The sequence below is a fragment of the Prionailurus bengalensis genome, chromosome E4, assembly GCF_016509475.1.
Source record: "Prionailurus bengalensis isolate Pbe53 chromosome E4, Fcat_Pben_1.1_paternal_pri, whole genome shotgun sequence".
NCBI lineage: Eukaryota > Metazoa > Chordata > Mammalia > Carnivora > Felidae > Prionailurus > Prionailurus bengalensis.
Window position 1 is genome coordinate 11,002,751 of NC_057360.1, and position 14,203 is coordinate 11,016,953.

Here is a 14,203-nt window from a genome sequence, read left to right on the forward strand (position 1 = left end):
CATCACAGAAGTATTATTAGACTTCTCAATTCTGGCCATTTGAGTAGGAATAAGATGGGGTCATGCTGTGGTCTTGATTTACATTTTCACGATCACTAGTGAGCTTACACCAAAATCCTTCTGAAGAAAAAGATAAGAAAAGAGGGCTTGCCTTGCTAGAAATTAAGGTTAACTTACAAGGCCACAGTAAATAACCTAGGGTAGTGTGAGCCAAGCATAGACAAATTACCAGTGGAACAGACTAGAGAATTTAGAACAGATGCACATAGATGTGGACCTTTGATATATGACAGTAGTGTGGGAAAAGGAGAAGCTACTCCAGAACCACAGCTAAAAATTCAGTTATCCAAAGAGAAAAGAAATGCATTTGGATGTCTGTCTCACATCGCATACAGAAGTAACCACCAGAAAGGTTAACCATTTAAGTGTCCAATGCAAGACGTTAAAACCGTTAGCAGGGGTTGGTCTTTCTGGCTTTGGGGAAGGGAAAAACTTATTAGGGTACAAAAAAACAATAACCACAGAATAAAACATGGAGAAATTTGGTTACATGAAAGTTTGTATTTTTTGTTTATCGAAGACATGGCAAAGAAAGTGGAAAGAGAAGCTACAAACTGAGACAAAATATTTGCAACAGATGTAGCAAAGAATTAGTATGGTGAACACATAATTTTCACATATTGCTAACAAAATAACAAATTATCTAGTAGAAAAATGGAATGCATTCTACAGAAGAAGACATTAAACATTTTTTTCAATGTTTATTTATTTTTGAGAGAGGCAGAGACAGAGCTTGAGTGGGGGAGGGGCAGAGAGAGAGAGAGAGAGGGAGACACAGAATCCAAAGCAGGCTCCAGGCTCTGAGCTCTCAGCACAGAGCCCAATGCAGGGCTCGAACTCACGGACCATCAGATCATGACCTGAGCCGGAGTCGGACACCCAACCTACTGAGCCACCCAGGCGCCCCCAGAAGAAGACATTTTTATGTGGATCATCTATTATGTATGAGGAAATACAAATTAATTTTTTTCAGATGAATAAAAATATTCAGATCAAAAACTAAAAAGGAAAGAGAAGATATATTGTGTTTCCTTACTTATATCCTTCATAATTTGTACCTTCTTCCCTCAAAAGTGAATGGATTCCTTCAAAAATAGATTCTACCATTCCATTGTGAGGTCACACACACACACACACACACACACACACATATATGGCACTGATGTTTCAGAGTATAAATGTTTATGTTTGCTTGTACTTATGCATGCTTACTCACTCATAGGCTTATGTACTCTTAAACATTTACATTTATTCCAAATATATAATCCAGCACCTTCTCTGTGTCAGGCATTGTCCTAGACTCTGAGGAATGAAAAAGATGAACAATTTCTGGAAAGAGATGGCAAATTTTAAAAGTAGCAAGTAAATTATTGTTATATTACATGGTGCTGAGTACTATGAATGGAAGTAGAGAAGCAAGGGGAGAGCAAATGATACCAGAATTGGCGTGTGGGTACAGTTTTCAATTGGGTGGTCAGAAAAAGCCACAGTGAGAAAGCAATGGGAGCGAGACATGCTTATGTCTATGGGAAGAGAATATCAGGCAGAGTAAACAGCAAGTGAAAGGGCTTAGAGGCAGAAGCATGGCTGGCATGTCTGAGAAACAGCTAAGAGGTCATAGTGACTGCAGAAGAGGGATAAGGGAGAAAGAGTGGCAGGAGACGATGTTAGAGAGTGAGAAAGGAAGGCATAGGTCATGGAAGCATTTGTCAATTCTCATGAGGATTTTGGGTGCATATAATTATATGCATAGTAATTTTATAATTTTTGTATCCTCTTGATGAATTAACCCCTTTGTCATAATACGATGTCCTTTGCCTCTTCTGACATTTTTGATATAAAGTCTATTTTGTCTTAGTATAGTTACCTCTGCCCTCTTTTGGTTTCCAGTTGCATGGAATATCTTCTTCCGTCACCTTACTGTGAACTGATATGTGTCCTTAAAGCTAAAGTGAGGCAACACATAGTTGGTTTTTTTTTAATCCAGTCATTCTATGCTTTTTGATTGGAGAATTTAACCCATTTATATTTAAGAAATTATTGATGGGTAAGGACTTACTGATGCCATATTTTTTTTCTGGTTGTTTTGCAGTTCTATTGTTTCTTTCTTTCTCTCTGTATTTATTTGTGAGTTAGGCTTTTAGCAGTGGCATTCTTTGATTCCCATCTCTTTATCTTTTGTGTGTCCACTATAGGTTTCTGCTTTGTGGTTACCATGTGGCTTGCATAAAACATATTACAGATATAACAGTCTATTGTAAGCTGATAACAACTTAACTTCAATTGCATATTAAAACTCTATCTTTTTATTACCCAACCCCCCACATTTTATGTTTTTATGTTATAGTTTGCCTCTTTTTTATATTGTGTATCCGTTAGCAAATTATAGTAGCTATATTTATTGTTAATACTTTTGTTCTTTAACATTTACACTAGAGTTAAGTGACTAACACACATTGGAGCACCTAAATATATCAAATAATGGTAAGAGATCTGTAGGAGAAAGAACCAATAATACAAGAATAGCAGGGGATTTCAATACTCCACTTTCAACAATGGGTAGATTATTGAGACAGAAAATCAATAAGGAAACATTGGACTTGAACTACTATTTAGACCAAATGGACCTAAGAGACATATACAGATCATTCCATCCAAGGGCAGCAGAATACACATTCCTCTCAAGCACACACAGACCATTCTTCAGGATAGATCATATTGTAGGTCACAAAACAAGTCTTAGCACATTTAGGAAGATTGAAATCATACAAAGTATCTCTTCTGAGCAGAAGAATATGAATTAGAAATTAGTAACAGGAAGAAAACTGGAAAATTTACAAATATGTAGAAATTAAACAACGAACTTCTGAACAAACAATGGGTCAAAGAAGAAATCAAAAGGCAAACTAAAAAATATCTTGAAACAACTGAAAATGGAATCATAAAACTTAAGAGATTCAGGAAAGGTGGTTCTAAGAGGGAAGTTTATAGTGATAAACACTTACATTAGGAAAACAAAAGATCTCAAACAACCTAATCTTACACACTTCAGGAAACTGGAAAAAGAAAAGCAAACTAAGCTTAAAGTTAGCAGAATGAAGGAAATAATAAGGACCAGAGTTACAAGAGCAAATTCTTTTTTCTTTTTAATTCGATTTTCTTTTCTTTTCTTTTCTTTTCTTTTCTTTTCTTTTCTTTTATTATTTAATATTTTTTTATTTTTAAATTTTTTAAAACTTTTTTCCCTTCTCTTTTCTTTCAATAATCACTTTAAATGTAAATTTACTAAATTCTCCAATCAAAAGACATAGGCTATCAAAATGGATAAAAAGCAAGACCAATCTATATTCTGCCTACAGGGACTCACTTTAGACCTAAAGACACCTGAAGATTGAAAGTAAGGGGAGGAGAACCATCTATCATGCTAATGGACATCAAAAAGAAAGCCAGAGTAGCCATACTCATATCAGACAAACTAGATATTTTTAAAAAAAATTTTTTAAATGTTTATTTTATTTTTGAAGGAGAGAGAGACAGGGTGTGAGTGGGGGAGGGGCAGAGAGAGAGAGAGACAGACAGACAGACAGACAGAATCTGAATCAGGCTCCAGGCTCTGAGCTGTCAGCACAGAGCCCAACATGGGGCTCGAACTCACAAACTGCGAGATCTTGACCTGAGCTGAAGTCGGACGCTCAACTGACTGAGCCACCCAGGCGCCCCCAGACAAACTAGATTTTTAAACAAAGTCTGTAACAAGAGATGAAGAAGAGCATTATATTATAATTAAGGGATCTATCCACCATGAAGATCTAACAATTATAAATATTTATGCCCCAACTTAGAACACCCAAATATATAAATCAATTAATCACAAACATAAAGAAACTCATTGATAATAATACCACAAAGTAGAGGACTTTATTATCCCACTTACAACAATGGATAGATCATCTAATCAGAAAACCAACGAGGAAACAATGGTTTTGAATGACACACTGGACTGGATGGACTTAACAGATAAATTCAGAACATTTCATCCTAAAGCAGCAGAAGACACATTCTTCTTGAGTGTACATGGAACATTCTCCAGAATAGATCACGTACTGGGTCACAAATCAGCCCTCAACAAATATAAAAAGATCGATATCATACCATGCATATTTTCAGACCACATGTTATGAAACTTGAAATCAACCACAAGAAAAAATTTGGAAAGACCATGAATACTTGTAGATTAAAGAACATCCTACTAAAGAATGGATCGCTTAACCAAGAAACCAAAGAGGAAATTAAAGAGTACATGGAGTCAGTGAAAATGAAAACATGACAGTCCAAAATCTCTGAGATGCAGTAAAGGCGGTCATAAGAGGGAAGTATATAGCAATCCAGGCCTTCCTAAAGAAGGAAGAAATGTCTCAAATACACAGCCTAATACTTGTCTGCGAAAAGAACAGCAAATAAAGTCCAAAACCAGCAGAAGAAGGGAAATGATGAGGTTAGAGTATAAATCAATGATTCAAAAACAAAACAAAACAAAACAAAAAACAAACCAGAACAGATCAATGAAACCAGGAGCTGGTCTTTGAAAGAATTAACAAAATTGATAACCTCCAAGCAAGATTTGTCAAAAGTAAAAAGGAAAGGACCCAAATGACTAAAATCATGAATGAAAGAGGAGAGATCGCAACCAACACTGCAGAAATATAAGCAACAATAAGAGAATATTATGAGCATTTATGTCACAATCCAGGCAACTTGGAAAAAGTGGACAAATTCCTAGAAACATATAAATACCAAAACTGAAACAGGAAGCAATAGAAAATTTGAACAGACCCATAATGAGTAAAGAAATTGAATCAGTAGTCAAAAATATCCCAACAAAGGGTCCAGGGCCAGATGGCTTTCCAGGGGAATTCTACCGAACATTTAAAGAAGAGTAAATTCCTATTCTTTTGAAGCTGTTCCAAAAAATATAAATGGAAAGAAAACTTCCAAACTCATTCTATGAGGACAGCATTACCTTGATTCCAAAACCAGACAAAGACCCCATTAGAAAGGAGAATTACAGACCAATTTTCCTGATGAACATGGATGCAAAAATTCTCACCAATATACTAGCACACCAAATCCAACAATACATTAAAAAGTTATTCGCCACAATCACATAGGATTTATTCCTGGGATGCAGGGATGGTTCCATATCCACAAATCAATCAACATGATACATCACATTAATAAAAGAAAGGAAAAGAACCACATGATCCTCTCGATAGATGCAGAAAAAGCATTTGACAAAATACAGCATCCTTTCTTGATAAAAACCCTGAAGAAAATAGGGATAGAAGGAACATACCTCAAGATCATGAAGGCCATATAGGAAAGACCCACAGCTAATATCATCTTCAATGGGGGAAAACCTGAGAGCTTTCCCCGTAAGGTCACAACAGGGATGTCCACTCTCACCACTGTTGCTCAACATAGTGTTGGAAGTCCTAGCCTCAGGAATCAGACAAGACAAAGAAATAAAAGGCATACAGATTAGCAAGGAAGCAGTCAAACTTTCACTCTTCACGGACAACATGATACTCTATGTGGAAAACCCAAAAGACTCCACCAAAAAACTGCTAGAACTGATATGTGAATTCATTGAAATCACAGGATATAAAATCAATGTACAGAAATTGGCTGCATTTCTATATACCAATAATGAAGCAGCAGAAAGAGAAATCAAGGAATTGATCCCATTTACAATTGCACCGAAAACCATAAAATACCTAGGGATAAACCTAACCAAAGAGGTGAAAGATCTGTATGCTGAAAACTATAGAAAGTTTATGAAAGAAATTGAAGAAGACACAAAGAAATGGAGAAATATTTCATGCTCATGGATCAGAAGAACAAACATTGCTAAAATGTTGATACTATCCAGAACAATCTACACATTCAATGCAATCTCTATCAGAATAACAGAATTCTTCACAGAGCTAGAACAAACAGTTCTAAAATTTGTATGGAGCCAGAAAATGGAACCATAATGTTGAAAAGAAAACCAAAGCTGGAGGCATCACAATTCTGGACTTTACGCTGTATAACAAAGCTGTAATCATTGAGACAGTATGGTACTGGCACAGAAACAGACACTCAGATCAATGAAACAGAATAGAGAACCCAGAAATGGACTCGCAAACGTATGGCCAACTAATCTTCGACAAAGCAGGAAAGAGTCCCCAATGGAAAAAAGACAGTCTCTTCAGCAAATGGTCTTAGGAATACTGGACAGCGTGACATGCAGAAGAATGAACCTGGACCATTTTATCACACCATACACAAAAATAAACTCAAAATGGATGAAAGACCTGAATGTAAGACAGGAAACCATCAAAATCCTAGAGGAGAAAACAGGCAACAATCTCTTTGACCTCGGCCACAGCAACTTCTTATAACATATCACTGGAGGCAAGGGAAACAAAAGCAAAAATGAACTATTGGGACCTCATCAAGATAAAAAGTTTCTGCACAGCGAAGGAAACAATCAACAAAACTAAAAGGCAACAGACAGAATGGGAGATTTTTGCAAATGACATACCAGATAAAGGGCTAGTATCCAAAATCTATAAAGAATTTATCAACTTCAACACCCAAAAAATGGGCAGAAGACATGAACAGACAGAAGACATGAACAGTGAAGAAATGGGCAGAAGACATGAACAGACAGTTTTCCAAAGAAGACAACCAGATGGCTAACATACACATGAAAAGATGCTCAACATCACTCATCATCAGGAAGATAGAATGAGATACCACCTCACACATTTCAGAATGGCTAAAATGAACAACTCAGGAAACAACAGATATTGGTGAGGAGGCAGAGAAAAGGGAACACTTGTACTGCTGTTGGGAATGCAAACTGGTGTAGCCACTCTGGAAAATAGTATGGAGGTTCCTCAAAAAATTAAAAATAGAACTACCCTATGGCCCAGCAATTGCACTACTAGGTAGTCTTTTAAATTTTTATTAAAAAATTATTTTAAAGAATGAAATCTTTACATTTGCAACTACGTGGATGGAACTGGAGGGTATTATGCTAAGTGAAATTTAGTCAGTCAGAGAAAGACAAAAATCATATGACTTCACTCATATGAGGACTTTAAGAGACAAAACAGATGAACATAAGGGAAAGGAAACAAAAATAATATAGAAACAGGGAGGGGGACAAAACAGAAGAGGCTCATACATATGGAGAACAAACTGAGGGTTGCTGGAGGGGTTGTGGGAGGGGGGATGGGCTAAATGGGTGAGGGGCATGAAGGAGGGCACTTGTTGGGATGAGCACTGGGTGTTATTTGTAAGTGATGACTCACTAAGTTCTACTCTGAAACCATTATTACACTATATGTTAACTAACTTGGATTTAAATTAAAAAAAATAAAGAAATCCTGTGCTCATGGGTTGGAAGAATTATTATTGTTAAAATGTCCAGAGTATCCAAAGCCATTGATAGTTTATATAATCCCTATCAAAATTCCAATGGCTTTTTTCACAGAAATAGGAAAAACAATCCTAAAATTCGTGTGGGATCAGAAAAGATCCTTAATAGCCAGAGCAACCCTGAGAAAGAAGACGAAAATGGGAGGCATCACACTTCTTGATTTTAAACTATATTTCAATTCTATTGTAATCAAAACAGCATGGTGTTCGCAAAAAAGTAGACATATAGTCCAAGGGATCAGGGTCAAAAGCCCAGAAACACACCCATACTTACAAAATCAATTAATATTTGACAAGTGAGCCAAGACTACTCAGTGGGGAAGGGACTGTCTCTTCCATCAATGGCGCCGAGAAAACTGGATATTCACACGTAAAATCATAGAATTGGACCTCTATCCCAAACCACTCACAAAATTTCACTCCAAATGGATTAAACATCTAAATGTCGTCCCTAGAACTATAAAACTCCTAGAACAGAACATAGGAGGAAAGTTTCTTGACATGGGTCTTAGCAGTGATTTTTCAGATACGACACCAACAGCACAAGCAACGAAATAAAAAATACATAAGTGGGACTCTGTCAAACCCAAAAGCTTCCGCACAATATAAAACAACAACAACAACAACAATCAACAAAATGAAAAGGCAGAGTGGGAGAGAATATTTGCAAGCCATCTATCCGATAAGGGGCTACTATCAAAAATATATCAGCAACTCCTACGACTCACTCATTAGCAAAAAACGAAATTATCCAATGAAAAATAAGCTGAATAGACGCTTTTCCAAAGACGTACAGGTGGCCAGCGGTAATGTGAAGGTTGTTGGCAATTAGCGTCCGCGCATTCGCACGCTGGCACATCAACCTGTTTTGTCCCAGGTTTCTATTTTCTTGTCGCCTAATTCTTCCCCACCAGAGACCGCAGTCCTGCTTTGAAAAACTGGAAGTGAATAATTCACTCTGAGAGTTTAACCAATTTCGTTTCAATATGCTAAAGAAAAATTCAGCCGTGGGTCAAATTGTCTGTTTGATTGAAAGCCTAAGAGGAAAATCACAGGCGCAGGAGCCTGCCATCTAGTGGGAGACACAGAAATATAATTGAGCAGGGCAATAAACTATAAAAACAGTGGTGGAGACAAAGCTCCAAGGGAGCACAGACGATGGCGCAACTCAATTTTATCTAGAGAATTCAGGAAAACATGCAGTTTCCAAGTATGGAGCTGGGATGGGCATTGGGAAGTGATATGTGGGGGGGTGTAAGCGCGGATGGTATATTTGGTTGAGCACACACACATTTGTTGAGACTAGGAGGTTCGGGAACTGTGCGTGAGGGGCAGAAAGGGAACCTGAAAGGGAAACGTTCGATTGATCTTGAACGACCTTGTGTATGACAAGAAGAGACCGGAAATAGATTCTGTAGGCAATGGATATTGGCAAAGAGCTTCTCAGGAGGGAAATGACACGATTCGATTGAGACATTAGAATGATTAGTCCGGCAGTGTTGAGACAATAGATTGGAAAGGGGGGGAGACCTGACACTGGGAAACCAGTTGGTCTACTGCAGTGGTCCTACCGAGATTGATGAGGGCTTGCCTAGAGCCTCGTGGAAAGAGGAGCAGGCGTACTGAACAGCTACCTAGAAGGTATACTTAGTGCACCTTGGTTGAGGGCGACATGTGAGTGGATAGCAATGAGTCTACGATGGCCCCAGGTTCTGTGTTTCGATAATGGATGGAAAATAGCATCGTTTTCCAGGTCAGGGAGGAATAGGAGGAAAAGCATTTTGAGTGGAGTACCAGGAAGGTGCCACGGATATACTTGAGTCCTGCTAGAGGTCTGCGAGTGGACACTACATTTGGGGAAGACTCCATGGCGACAGATAGCAAGAACTAGAAGATGGTCTTACGATTTTGCCGAGTGATTCTACTTCTGGGTACTATGGGGAAATGACTCCATATCTGTTAATGAAAACTTACCTTACAGACAGGATCTATGTGTGTGTGTGTGTGTGTGTGTGTGTGTGTGTGTGTATCACAAAGACTGTGAAGGACCGTGCGAGGATATTTTACACTGATGCTAAAATAGTATTTGGTCACAAGTACGCAAACATGTGTCTACCCATAGAGACTTACTGGAAAAAATGTTAAAGATGAACGCTGGCAGGATGGCATGATCAGAGACAATTGTCTCTTTCTTTCTTTCAAAAGAAAGTTCATGTCAGGCCAACTACTTATCAAGAGTTTTTAGAAGGTAGATATTAATTTGTAATAAAGCAAACATGTGCATGCAGACATGCTCCGAACACTCTTATTTAATTTGTAATAAAGCAAACATGTGCATGCAGACATGCTCCGAACACTCTTATTTAACTGCTTCTTGAGTATGGGGGGGGGGCGTGTAAAGAAATGGGAGTCATTCGAATGAGGGTCCGGGAGAGAAATGAGAAGAAAAAGGGGTTGAGAAACTCAGGGCCCCAGCAGCAGCCCTTTGTCCCCCGAGGCGGTTTCTCTGGATGGCATCAGGGACCCGGGGGGCCACGGTGGGGGAAGCCTCACGTCACAGCGGATGTGACATGAGACAGGTGGGGAAGCAGGACCGCTGTGACCACCGTACCTCATTTCCTTACACTGTCCCCGCACTGGGCCACAGTACCGATGTGGCCTTGGGCCATGCCTGCAGCGGAAGATTTGAACTCAGGTCGGTGGCAGGAGATGAGACAAAACCACGCTCCTCGTCTGCTTGCATTTGGTTTCACTGACACATTCACCACAAGGGGCCAGGGCCACAAGGTGTGGGGTTAGCGCGAGTGGGGGGGCGGGGAGGGGGGGCAAAGGAACTTTTTCTTCGGAGAGAAAGGCATCTGTACTGCAAAGACTTTCCACGATTCCACACCCACCCCGAAAGCCCCCTCTTACCACAGGAAGCGCGCTCACCACTGGAGGAATAAAGAGGCTCTTGAGAGCGGTCGCATCTTCACTCTGCCTGCACAGCTCAGAAGGACCTCAACCATGAGACCTCTCGTCCTGGCCCTGCTCGCCATCTGCTTTCTCACCGAATTCATGGCGGAAGGTAAGCCGATAGGTTCTGCGTGAGACGGGCAACAGATAATGCGGGCAGGTGGGCACACGTCTGGGGTCTGAGTCAGGTTCTGACTCGAGAAAACTGCTTCCCCAGGGGTCAGCCTCAGACTTCCCCTGCACAGAATGGGAAGGGTAATTTTGCTTTCGGGGGACTTGATGGATGCCGAAGACAGACAGAACTCGCTTAGAGTCTGGGCTCCAACTTTTCGTAACGGGGTGACTTGAGGGTACGTTTCGTAGCCTCTCTGGACCTACACTTACTTGTAAGTTGAATATCATGACAGACGCTCTCACCTGGGCTTAACATGTAAACGAAAAAAATTAGGGCGACTTAGCAGATTTCCTCACGAGTAATAATTTCTTGATTAACGTTAGCCGTGGCCCGGTGGTGAGGATTGTCTACGCCTTTGTAGCTTTTGCCTATTTAATAGCTCCCTTGATCCATTCTCAGAATTTTGGAAATTTTTGCCACAATGCGAGGATGAATTGGAGGGTGTGTGTCTTGAGGCAAATCATAAATTTCTGTTTGAGAAAATGAATGGGAGCTCATGCCTTCATACCCAGGAAATCAGTATCACCTTCAAGTAGGAAGGAGAGTCTATGATTACTACTATGAATGTTGTTCCCATTAATGATAAACTTCTTTAGTTTATAAGAGACCATGTGATAAGGGCTGACAGATCAATGCCTTATACCCATTCAGAGAATTCTGTAAGACAGACCAAGATGAGACCTAGCTATACTAAGCCTCACCTGACTGTTCTACATGTTTCTTTCTTTTTTTTAAGTTTACTGATTTATTTTTGAGAAAGAGAGAGAGAGAGAGAGAGCAGGGGAGAGGCAGAGAGGGAGGGAAAGAGAGAGAGAGAATCCCGAGCAGGCTCCGCACTATCAGTGTGGAACCCGACGTGGGGCTCGAACTTACAAACCTGAGATCACGACCTGAGCCCAAATCAAGAGTCAGACGCTTAACCGACTGAGCCACCCATGCACCCTTACGCATCTTTATTTCTTAAAGGATCATTTCCCCCCACAGTTGATTGGAGTTTACTTCTCATGGCTCTGGCAGGAAGAGGGACTATCCTTCGAGTATAATTAAGGTTTCAGCTAACTCTCCTTTCAGTCTCTTAATTTGTAGCCAAGTTTCCTCCCTGGGTCACTTCCCAAGTTTCTTCCCTGAACGACCGCTACGCGTCCCACTGGGGTTTAAGCCTCTAGCAATCTGTGCTCTGACTCAGCTCAGCAATATGAGCGAGGGCGATGCCTTCAGCCGTAACACACGCGCACAGACGCTGCTGGGAATAAGAAGATGTGGGGGTTTAGAGTCTAGAGGATTCTTGGGGTCTTGGGGAATCCATGTTAGGTGCTTCTCAGAGAAAAATGCTGTTTCCCAAGCAGTGCCCCACATCAGGCTCAGTGCTGACAGCTCAGAGCCTGGAACCTGTTTTGGATTCTGTGCCTCCCTCTCTCTCTCTGCTCATGCCCTGCCTCTTTCCCTATCTCAAAAATAAATAAACATTAAAAAAAAAGAGATTCTACCACACTCTTAATTATTATTACCCCTCCCCAGTTATTTCCCCTTCTTCAATGTAAGATGGCTGTCTAAGCTGGAGCGTAATCCCCCTTGGGGGGGTTTCTACTGAGGACGAACAGTTGATGAACGACATCCTTTATATATCTCACACTTTAACATTTAAAATAATACGTGTGGCTCCCCCACATTTTCTGTTGCCTTCCCCAAATTACTCTTTATCACATCACCCTTTGTCAGTTTATTCGTAGCATTGCAACAGTCATGCTCTTTGAAACGATAGTTTATTTTTGTTTGCTTGGTTTTCTTCACCAGGCGTGGGGAGTGAAGTTCTAGAAAGGAGCATCTGCGTGAGCCTGACGACCAAGAAACTGCCAGTTAAAAACATCAAGACCTACACCATCAAGGAGGGCTCCATGAAAGCAGTAATGTGAGTTTGTTTCCCCAAAAGCTGGGCTTGATGCGACACAGCGTATAGAAATACTGCCCTCCTCAGGAAGTTGGCCCAGAGGAAGACTTCAGGCGAAGCAACAGCCCCTTTGTTTTTCTGTATTAGCCACGTCTTTATGGAGCACCGAGTGGCAATTTTTGAAAGCAATTTGGCAATCAGATAAAGAATATCATCCTTCTGTCTGATTTAGCTTAGCAGAAGAGTCTGACTGGGAATCGGATGAATATTGTGCTTCGTTCTGAAGGCTAGGTTGGGAGATGGCTGGTTTGGGTCAGGATCTGACCATAGGGCCACACTGGTGGCTTCCCTTCCCCTCCCTTCCCTCACCCCTCCCTTCCTTTCCCTTCCCTTCACCTCCCTTCCCTTTCCTTAGGGTGTGCTAAAGTCGGGCGCCATGTTTTAGCAGTTACTGTATCTTGAGGAAATGTGTGACGAACTAGCCTACAGGAAACCATTGTCTTTCCAGGATCTCATTTTCAGAATAGCAGCTCCCCCAACACATAAGTGCAACTTTACCCAAAGAAATTAAATAAGGAAATCACCTTTGTCCCCAAAACAAGACGGATGTGACTGACTCTGTCTTTGCCTTGCTTTGCAGATTCATTACCAGACGTGGCCTCAAGGTCTGCGCGGATCCACAAGCCGAGTGGGTGAAAAAGGCAGTAGAAAACGTGGACAAGTCCACCAGAAGAAACATGAAACAGACCAAGCCAACAGGAGCCCAACATTTCACCAATTCAGCTGTGACCCTGACCACATAGCGGCCTTCTGGCACCTTGTTCCCTCGCTAGCCCGCCAGCTCATTTCCCTTTACAAACTCCTGGACTAGTTAGATTGTATTCACTTTTTATAAAAGTGCTGCACGAGTCCACTTATTTTCTTGTATTTTTATTTTTCGTGTCTCTCATATTCATGTAGGTGCTTTAATTAATAAATATTTATTACTCAGAAGAGTCTCAAAGCCTATGCATCGCGTGTTGGGAAAGCGTAATACATCACGTAAGTTCTAGCTCCGTCCTAACCGTACCTCCCTTCGACGGTACTCATGACGGGAGCGATGTTGGCCAGTGTCTGTCAGAGACGAGAGCTGTATTCACCATTCTCGGGTTCCAGCTTGCAGTGGTTCTCCACACGCGAGTCACAAGTGACACTGGTGACCATGGAAACGATTTAAGATCTACCTCAACCTGTTTTCCTAATAGAGTTCTGTTTGTGGAATAAGGGAGAAAATACTGTCGTTGCATTTCTATTCCTGAGCGTCCACCTACTCAAAAAGTGGCTTCACTCATGTTTGATCTCTAGCAAATTCTCTTATCCCTCTGTGTTTCTTTGGGTCTCCCGCGAAAGAACGCAGACACAGGACGTGTCGGTTCTTTGTCAAGGTAGCAAAGGTCAGACGTTTGGTGAGAAGATACTTTACTCAAATGACCGTCAATGCTCTTTGAATGGGCAATGCTGCCTTTCTGTGACATCTGTAATTGTCACCACTTCAGGGAGCGTTCTAGGCACGCTTGCCTGCCAGTAAGCTTTTAAACACCTCAAACACTGTCAACCTGGAACATTCCTTGAATGTGATCACAACTTGTGGTAAAGTG

General features: G+C 40.8%; 1 protein-coding gene across 1 annotated transcript; it reads left to right on the plus strand.

Annotated features, from left to right (window-relative positions):
- Positions 1-10,434: 10,434 nt before the first annotated feature.
- On the plus strand, positions 10,435-13,556 carry LOC122475684 (cytokine SCM-1 beta-like). The gene is made up of 3 exons (XM_043567727.1): positions 10,435-10,615; positions 12,473-12,587; positions 13,207-13,556. The coding sequence occupies exons 1-3, from the start codon at positions 10,555-10,557 to the stop codon at positions 13,367-13,369; spliced, it is 339 nt and encodes a 112-aa protein (XP_043423662.1). The 5' UTR covers positions 10,435-10,554; the 3' UTR covers positions 13,370-13,556.
- The last annotated feature ends 647 nt before the right edge of the window (positions 13,557-14,203 follow it).